This window comes from Carassius auratus, linkage group LG30F, assembly GCF_003368295.1.
Source record: "Carassius auratus strain Wakin linkage group LG30F, ASM336829v1, whole genome shotgun sequence".
Taxonomy (NCBI): Eukaryota; Metazoa; Chordata; class Actinopteri; order Cypriniformes; family Cyprinidae; genus Carassius; species Carassius auratus.
The window spans coordinates 1,497,263-1,507,526 of record NC_039294.1 but is presented as its reverse complement, the minus strand read 5'-3'; the positions used below and the strand labels follow the sequence as shown (position 1 = coordinate 1,507,526).

The following is a 10,264-nucleotide window of genomic DNA, read 5'->3' as shown; positions in this document are numbered from 1 at the left end:
AATTAAGCTTATTTTTATTTATTTTCTTTGCATATATTTTTATTTTTTCCTTGCATGTTTTTCTTGGGCAAACAATTATAGAAAACAAATATCAAGAATCCATTAAATGAGGATGAATGGTCTAAATCTGGCGTGGGTTTGGGCTCAGAGAGAGAGAGAGAGAGAGAGAGAGGGGATAGTGATCAGGGTTGTGATGACAGCAGCTGATCCCGTCTGAATCCTCTTGGCTTGCCCCTTGTCGGTGCCCGCTGTACCCACACTGGCAGCAGAGCAGGCTGGTGGCTGCGGGCAGCTCCTGCCAACTCACGGCCTATTGAGAGGCAGTCTAATGGACACAAATGCAAACGACAGAGTTGCTGCATCAACAGCAATCGACGCCCAACCCATTTCTGCTGCTGTGGACGGAATTAAACCATAAATACCCCCCGGGTCCCCTCTACTCGCCCTGCACACCCTCACCTCCATAAACACTCCTCACACACACTATCATACACACACACACACACACACACACACACACACTGAGAGAGAGTGGAGGGGTGAGAACTGCTGAAGGTGAAGGACTAGAGAAACAGGTAAAGATGCGTTCAGCTTCATCTGATTTTAATGTGTGCTGACAAAAAAAAATAAAAAAAAATTAACTAAATATAATTTTCATAGAAATCTATTTGAGGATTAACTGGAGACCTAATGTAGTGAAATTGTTTCGTTTTGTTTTGTTGTGGTTGTCCTATACATTAATATATATATGTGTGTGTGTGTGTGTGTGTGTGTGTATGATGATGAGCATAGGCTATTTTCAGTGTCCCTTCTGAAGTTTTTTTCAGTCATTGCTTTTTGTTTTGTTTAGTTTTTCCCCTATACTACCAAGAGCATTTTTACATGCAATATATATATATATATATATATATATATATATATATATATATATATATATATATATATATACATGATGTTACAATAATGAACATTATAAGCTTGTTTTAATTGGTGTTTCCTTTGAATGTTTTTCAGTCATTTAAATAATGTTTATTTTTATGCTTCAGTTGTATAAATTGTTGTTTAAGGAATATGTTTATCTGTTTAATTTTGGGTTGTGTTTTGTAAAAAAACATAATAATAATAATAATGATCATATCAGTTATAAATATTTTGCATAATTATGCATCCTACTTTAAAATAAATGCCTCTTTTTTTATATGAATTTTGCTATTAAACGCAATAATATTCATGTATTTATAAGCATCCAAATTAGTTTTGTGGCCATTCACTTTAGATTAAATCTCCTTTTTTCTTTTAGTTTAACATTTAATTGAATTTATTAACATATGTTAGCACTCACACAGCAATGGCTGGTGTGTGACCCTGTTCAGAATGGCTTTTCCCCATCTCTGATGTGTGTGTGTTTGTGTGTTAGACAGGTGGAGAGATGTCGGATCTGCACGGAGTCCCAGATCAGCAAGTCACTGGGAAGAGCCAAGGAGGAGCAGGAGCAGTTTACAAGGTCCAAATGCACTCATTCATACAGTTATTTTGCACAGTCAAAAAGCCCAGAGGAAACACTTTTATAGCATGAGACTAAATGAATTTTCAGTGTTTTGTTTAATTATCAACTACAACTTGCTTTAAAAGACACAACGAAAACTAACTCACCCTCAGGCCATCCAAAATATAGATGAGTTTGTTTCTTCATCAGAACAAATTTGGAGAAAAGTAGCATTCCATCACTCGCTCACCAAAGGAAGCTCTGCAGTGAATGGGTGCCGTCAGAATGAGAGTCCAAACAGCTGATTAAAACATCCCAATAATCCACAAGTCATCCACTACAAATCCATCATTGTGATGTTTTTCATTTCAAACCATTTTAAAAATATGAATCCTCTTTCCCTATAATTATACTTTTTTTTATGAAAACGTCATCTTGTCTGAATCAGGAGAGAAATCTGCACAGATCTGGCACTAATTATTATGGATTATGGACTTTGGAGTATTGTGGCCAGGAGAGACAGTTTAAAGTTAAAAATGTATATTTCTTATAAACACACAGTTTTCCTCTTCACGTAACTTGATTATTGTGATGTTGGATGTATTGTGTACTTGTGGATTACAGTTTTTCATCAGCTTTTTTGACTCTCATTCTGATGGCACCCATTCACTGTGTAGGATCCATTGGTGAGCAAGTAATGCAATGCTACATTTCTCCAAACTTTTGAAACAAAGAAACAAACTCATCTACATCTTGGATGGCCTGAGGGTGAGAACATTTTCTATTCCTTGTATACTGAGACTACACAGTTTGAGACACTGTTGAAAACTCTTCTTACTTAATAGAGGAGACACATGTAGGGGTTACTTCTTGAGGAGAAAATTCTGAACATCAAATGTCTTCATTTGTTCTTCATTTAATGTCATTGCTGTCTATGGGAAACAAGAGTAAAGTTCTTTCTTTAAAATGAATGTGACAATTCACATAAATGATTTTACAAATGACTTACACAGAAATTCTGCTCGTCTTACATGAGTGAAACCCAGCCAGTTTACGACTCAGAATATGTCGAATCGTATTAACAGGCCTCACTGTTTGAATTCGAGAACTTCCGTGGAAAAAAGGTCGAGCTGTCAGCAGAATGCAAGGACTTGACTGAGAAGAACTTGGAAAAAGTTGGATCAATCATAGTTGAGTCTTGCCCGTGAGTACATGCTCTGTTCTGTCAAACCACATTATCTACAACCACAAAAGACTCAATGAAGAATGTTTCGACTGGTCTTGAAAGCAAAAGTCTGAGTATGTTCAAATTGGATTTAGGAGAAAGGAGAAGGAGAAAAAGAGAAGGTTTTCAGTAAGTTTTGTACACAAAAGATAGCAAATTATAACATACAGTACAACTCAATGGACTACTTACTGTATATCAGTGCTTCTCAACCAGACCTTTCTTTCTTAGTATACAAAAACTAAAATATTTTTCTCTTCAGAATCTCAGGTTTCCAATTAACCGGGTGGGTTTCTTTATGCCAAATATAATATAATATAATATAATATAATATAATATAATATAATATAATATAATATAATATAATATAATATAATATAATATAATATAATATAATATAATATAATATAATATAATATAATATAATAATTAATACTACATTAAAACAATCTAACTGAATTTTTTTTTGCAAAAATACAATCAATATGTAAAGATTAAATTATATTTATTTTTCCCCTCTATAATATTTGTATAGAACATCCTGTTTTGAAAACCTCTGCAAGCACAAAATAAATTGTGCTTTATCTATTTAACCTAAAACATAAATTACAGCTAGTTTCTGAATGTAATTTAGATATAGTTCTGTTATTGTTATGTTATATTATATAGGTGGCCTTCGAGTCAAAAAGTTTAACAACTATTTTGAATTATTTTATTTGTTGACCTCAGTGTTATTATTATTGCTGAAATATTAACTTAAAAATACAGAATTTATTTTCTTTACATGTATTTGAAATACATTTATTTTTGCAAAGTATAATACAAATACATTTTCATATTTATGTTCTCAATAAAAATCCCCTGCAGTTGTACTTTTAGTATACTCTGCTAAATTGGACCGACTAATTTTGTGCTGAATGCACTTTAATAGTGCTAAAGTTCAACTAAATATATACTAAAAAATATATTTTATTTGTGCTAAGGCTTAAGTATACTTTAAGTAGATCTAGACCAATAATTTTCTAAGTTCATACAATCCTTATCAATAGAGACATTAAAACACATTTTAAGTTTAATATTAAGTTATGTGCAATGTCAACAAGTAGCAGTCCAAATAAAGTTTAATTAGAATTTTTTATGTTAGTAAGCCTCTAGCAATATGTCAGTAAATATGTATACTGTATACTTAATAAAAAATAAATGTATTTAAAATTACTTTTTTACTAGGGTATGTTCAAAGGGATTCAGATGACAAAAACGTTTGTAAAGTCCCTGCTTTGATCAAAAGGAATCATCCATTAATCCGTCCTGGTCCTAATGATCTTGTTCTAGATGGGTCGCCTTTGAGCAGAAGGGCTTTCTGGGAGAGCAGTTTGTTTTGGAGAAGGGAGAATATCCTCGCTGGTCCACCTGGACCAACAGCCAGAGCAGCTCCCTCCTCCTGTCCATGAGACCTCTGAGAGTGGTGAGAGACACGTTCACCCCGCACACCTGCTTAAAGATCTGCTCTTCTGTCACGACCCATTGAGTCTCGTGTATACGCTCCATTACCAGGACAGCGCCGACCACAAACTACATCTGTTCGAGAACTGTAGCTTTGCCGGGAGAAAGATGGAAATCGTGGATGATGACATTCCCAGCTTGTGGGTCCATGGCTTCCAGGACCGAGTGGCCAGTGCCAAAGCTGTCAACGGAACGTGAGTTTGAGAGTTTGTTTGAAATCGCTTTCATGCTGCTCTCGTACAAAGACCTTTAACTCATGAACCTTGATTTTTCAAGATGGTCTTGATCTTTGTTTCAGTCCTGATTACAGACAGTCTGTATATGTTTGAAGTCACTGTTTGAGTCCTTAACACATCTGGTCTTGTGCATGGTACATCAGTAAATGTTATTTGAAAGAAAAATATTTTTCAAAGGAAACAAATTATTTTAGTCAGCAAGGATGCATTAAATTGATCAAAAGTGACAGTAAAGACATTTAGAATTAAAAGATGTCTATTTCAATCAAATGATGTTCATTCTATTTATCAAATAATCTCTGACACCACAAAAATATTAAACAGCACAAACTGATTTTAGTATTAATATCTTTGTGTTCTTGGCACCATGATTTACTGGTTCTCTACTGGTAACTAAAATTACAACTATAACCACTAACAAAATGCTTAAAATAACAACAGAATGTGCATAGAATTTTTTTTATTATTATTTAAAATGTATTATTTTATTTCAGCTATTTCCCAAGGCAACATTTCTCATTTTTTGTTTAGATTGAAGTAAGATAACCAAAAATAAAAACTTTAACTTTAATAATAATAATAATAAAAACATACAAAAGTAAAAATGACTAAAAATATCAAATATAGTAATAAACCTTTAACTAAAATTTTAATATAACATAAGAATATAGAATATAAATAGAAGGAAATATATGAAAAGGAAATACAGCAATAAAATATCATTGAAAATGTTAACAAAAAGTGATTAGTAAGTATACATTTAATAAAGGTTACATCAATAATTACAAATAAAGGACGATAAAAAAAGTAAAAAAGAGTCAATCCCCCCAAAAATGGCTACTTTATCCAATCATAAAAACAAGTTTTTGTTTGTTTGTTTGTTTGTTAAATATTCTTTCTTTTTATGAAAAAAAGTTTCAGTATTTAGTATGGCAAGTAAACCAACAAAGCAATCCATTTCTATTATCTTTATTTATTTATTTTTTCTTGTTGAATAGTTTGTTTCACGTGGCAAAAGTAAACTGGACTGTGATGCTATTTCATGCTGACTCTAGTGTCTTCCAAATTAATCTGTATTCATGTATAGATATCTTAAATTCAATTATTACTTAAAAGTTCATCAAAAGTTCACACTTGTAAAAACAAAGGTTATTTTATTGTCGTTTTGGCTGCATGAAGAACCTTTAAAGGGGGGGTGAAATGCTATTTCATGCATACTGAGTTTTTTACACTGTTAAAGAGGATTCCCATGCTAAACATGGACAAAGTTAATTAAAAATTAAGTTGTACGTTTGAAGGAGTATTTCTGTTCCAAAAATACTTCTTCCGGTTTGTCACGTTTCAGAAAGTTTTTTTTCGAGTATGGCTCTGTGTGACGTTAGATTGAGCGGAATTTCCTTATATGGGTCCTGAGGACACTTCTGCCGGAAGAGCGCGCGCTCCCGTAGAGCAGAGCACTGAGACATTCACTGATCAGAGCGAGAGAACGAATTGTCACAAAAAAAAGTGTGTTTTTGGTTGCCAGGGCAAGACAACCCTGCACAGATTACAAAAAAAAAAAAAAACAGCATTAAGGGACCAGTGGATGGAGTTTATTTTTACAGAGCATCAACGGAGTTGTGCAAGTGTTTGTGTTTGTTCCCTGCATTTCGAAGATGCTTGTTTTACAAACAAGGCCCAGTTTGACGCCAGATGTGCACATCGTTTATTTCTTAAGGATAATGCAGTCCCAACGAAAAAGGGTCACGATCGTGTGTTGGAACCGCAGGCGGTGAGTAAAACTGCTTCAAATATCTCTGTGTTGTTAACTTAGCAATCGGCGCGTAAGCACATCAAGTAAACAACATGCGATGCTGTCATCAAACTGCACTTTCCACATGTACAGCTAAAAAAAAAAAAAAAAAAAACGATATAAAGTGGAACTTAGTCATTTTCCCAAACCGCTAAGCAAATATATACAGTTTCAGTACATACCACATAGAGACGTCGTTGCTGATGCTGCTCTTGTTAAATTTCAGCCTCGGGATCTGATTCTGGATCATAAATAAACGGCTGAATCTGACTGTTAGCCATGGTTTGTTTTGGATGATGGTTTTTCCTCACGGTAATGTCACAGCTTCCAAACGCTCTCAACACAAAAGCCTACTGGCGCTCGTGATTCTTTAGCTCCGCCCACACGTCACGCCTCCAGCCGCTCGTGTTTTTCCCGGAAAAATTGGTACAGACTATCTTTCTCTTATGAATATAATAAAACTAAAGACTTTTTGGAGTTATGAAGGATGCAGTACTACTCTATAGGTACTCAAGATTAACAGGATATTGAGTGAAAACAAGCATTTCACCCCCCCCTTTAACATCCATGGAATCTTTCCATTGCACAAAAGGTTCTTTATAATGAAAAAAGGTTCTCTCGATTACAAAGAAAGCTCTTCACACTAAGAAAAAAAGGGGTTCTTTTAAGAACTGATCAGTGAATGGTTCTTTGGGAAACATCGCTGCGGAAGCTTCCTTTATTTTTAAGAGTGTAGACATCCTAAAATGTACTTAATGTTTTCTGACATTGTTTCCGAACTCCAAACTCTCTCCTCAGGTGGGTGGGCTACATGTACCCAGGCTACCGCGGGCGTCAGTTCGTGTTTGAACACGGCGAATACAAACACTGGAACGACTGGGGAGCAACAGAACCACAGCTGCAGTCCATTCGGCGTGTGCGGGACATGCAGTGGCACAAACGGGGCTGTTTCACCGCCCCCGACCCGGCTCCCAAACCCAATCCAGCCCCCGTCCCTGCTCCCGCTCCTGTTCCCGCTGCCCCATCCGCCACGGCTGCCAGCAGCTGAAGGAGAACAGCCAGACCCTGCCGGTGACCTCTGCCCTGCGCCTGCTCAGAGCAACACGAAGAAACCTCGAAAGCAAAAGTGACTGTCTTGCCTCTTGTGTGTCTATCATTGGAAATAAAGGCCTCTGCCCCATGCCTTGATCTCTCTCTTTTGGCTCGTGTCTGATTAGATTGTTTTTACTGCTAGACTGATACAACACTGAAAATAACACTAATCTGATACAGTAAAAATGTAAAATGCAGTAAAATCAGTGATAATGTTAAATATTATTACAATTCAAAAGAACTGTTTTCTATTTGAATGTTTATTCCTTTCATCCTCTTTATGTCTTCCCTGTCTCCTCCAAAACTCACAAGTATAGTGAAATAACTCTGGTCTGATGTGGGCAGGCCAGGGCTGGGCTTGTCGTGAATGGTGATGAAAAAATATGGCAAGCTTCCACTTCTGGTCTAAATCACCTATCCATGGAATACCGATGGGGTTACCAAACCAGACTAGACCTATCTATGCCCCGCCAAACAGGCAGATTTTGGGAAAGAAAACACAGATGTGACTCTAAACTCTGATATCATCACTGTAGATGTTGAACTGCCTAAATATTTTGCAAGCAGCTGTGAATCTCACATTATTGTGCAACAGATAATTATGAAGTCTTGAATTTTGCAGATTAGTGATCAACTAAAGCAGCTTCGGTTTAGTTTAAACTAATTATTTTTATAATTATTTATAACTCTTAACTGCCAGTGTTAAATATATACAATTATAATTTAATTAATTTAAATAATTCCATTGAATTATTATGTTTTAAATATATTTTTAAATAATTTAATTATTATTTTAGTAGTTATATAGTAGTAGTAATCATTTTTATTTTATTGTTATTAATAGTAATAATAATAATTATTGGTTTATTATTGATTTTGTAAGAACTTTACCTGATTATTTTAACTGCTGATTATGTTTTTATTTGAATAACTGTTTTTACTAATTATTTTTCATTAATCTTTTAACTGCTAATAATTTTGTTAATTGCATTATTATTCTTTGGTACTTATTTTTAATTTAATTATTGTTTGCTATTTTTATTATTAGTTTTAATTAATGATGATTATTTTTAAATTATGTTTCTAATTATTATTATTATTATTAAATTATCGTTATAACGAATAAATTGTTCTCTTTTAGACACTGAAAAACTGTTTAGGATTTACTTTGAATAGATTTTCACTCAGAAATTAACTTCACTTCTGTGTGTGTATATATATATATATATATATATATATATATATACATACTCTGATAATCTTTATTTGTTTGCTTGTTTTTTTACAACTTTTAAAAATATTATTTTTACAGTATATTTGAAGGTCTTATTATTGAAACCAGGCATGTTTAATTCAAGCCATGAGCAATCAAAGCTGTTTGCAATCAAATTGTTCATTTGTTTGTTTCTCGTCTTCTTTCTTGTCGTTCACATTGATACGGACCATTGTGTAGATGTTTTTGTGAAGCCAGTCAGCTGCGCTCTGGTGCTCAAAATGTTTCAGATGGCTTCAGCAGTTGTGAAATTATTAAATTTCCTGGTGTTTTAAATCATAACACACAATTTGATGTAATTAGAACGTGTCTTCTGCTTCAGGTCTTTGCTGTGCATGTGTAGAAGTGTCTAGGCCGTTATTGGAGTCTTTCTGCAAAACATATTGATGAGGTTGTACCAAACCAGACATAGGCCTTTCTGTGCCTCTCCAAACTACACTGCGGGCAGATTTTGGTGAGGAAACTCTGATATAATCACTGTACTGCAGATGTCGAAATATTTTGCAAGATACTGTGAATCTCACATTATTGTGCAATAGATAATTACTGATAAAAATCTAACATGTGACTAAAGCATTAGTTACTTAACCAGCTTCATTTTTATGATTTTTTACACATTATTTTTAACTGCTATTTTTAATTTAATTATTTTTTTGTACTAATTAATTTTTAATTATTTTTATTTAATTTTTATGATTATTTAATCATAATTTTCAACCACTAATAATCATTTAAAAAAAAAATTAACTGCTATTTTTAATTGAATTATTTTTTTGTACAAATTATTTTTGAATTATTTATATTTATAATTATTGTTAAAACAAGCTGTTTTTAAGAATTCACTTTTTTATTCCGAAATTGCTAGTAAATTTCACAAATAATTACAAAGAAACTGAAATTTTGAAGTAGAAAAAAACCTGAAATAGTATTTTCTTGTCAGATGTCATTCAGTAATATATATTTTTCTTTCTTTCTTTCTTTCTTTCTTTTACGTTCTGAATCCAATTTTATGTTAGCCTGTTGAAATAATGAAAAAGAGAAGTGTGAAAGATGGTGAAAGAGTGTGTTTTTGAAAGTCTTGTTTGCTTCATATTTTTGTGGAAACTGAGAATAAAAAGTTCAAAAGAACAGCATTTAAACAAAATAGAAATGGTTTGTAATATTACAGATGTATTTACTGTCACCTTTGATGAATTGAATGCACCCCTGGTAAATAAAAGTAATCATTAAAAAAAAAATAATAATATTAATAATCCTACTCACCCTAAAACCTTTTGAATATTTTTAGACATATATTATTTTTTCCAGATCAAAGATGCTTGATTAAATGAAGAATGAATTGCATTAAAGAAAGCAGTTACTGTAATAATAAGTAGTAAATCCTGCATTAATTCAGTGCTGAAGTGTGCTTGTTTTGGAGAGCAGGAATAGCCCATGGTAAACACAGATGTCCTTCCATTCCTCTCGCAGTTCCCCTGCAGTGCTGCGACCGCCGCTCACTTCACTATAGACATGAACGTGTGAATTTAGAGTGTGTTCAGTGGATTCCCAAAGAGCCTGAAGCTTTCAGCAGCCTGTTCACAGCTGTTGAAACATGGGACATCCCAGTGTCTAATGATAGCCAGCAGCTCCCCACAACGGAGCCACACACACCAAC

General features: G+C 33.7%; 1 protein-coding gene across 1 annotated transcript; it reads left to right on the top strand.

The window, feature by feature from the left end:
• The first annotated feature begins 490 nt into the window (after positions 1-490).
• Positions 491-7,434, top strand: crybb3 (crystallin, beta B3). The gene is made up of 6 exons (XM_026240408.1): positions 491-575; positions 1,422-1,504; positions 2,572-2,690; positions 4,044-4,176; positions 4,266-4,408; positions 7,041-7,434. The coding sequence occupies exons 2-6, from the start codon at positions 1,430-1,432 to the stop codon at positions 7,288-7,290; spliced, it is 720 nt and encodes a 239-aa protein (XP_026096193.1). The 5' UTR covers positions 491-575; positions 1,422-1,429; the 3' UTR covers positions 7,291-7,434.
• The last annotated feature ends 2,830 nt before the right edge of the window (positions 7,435-10,264 follow it).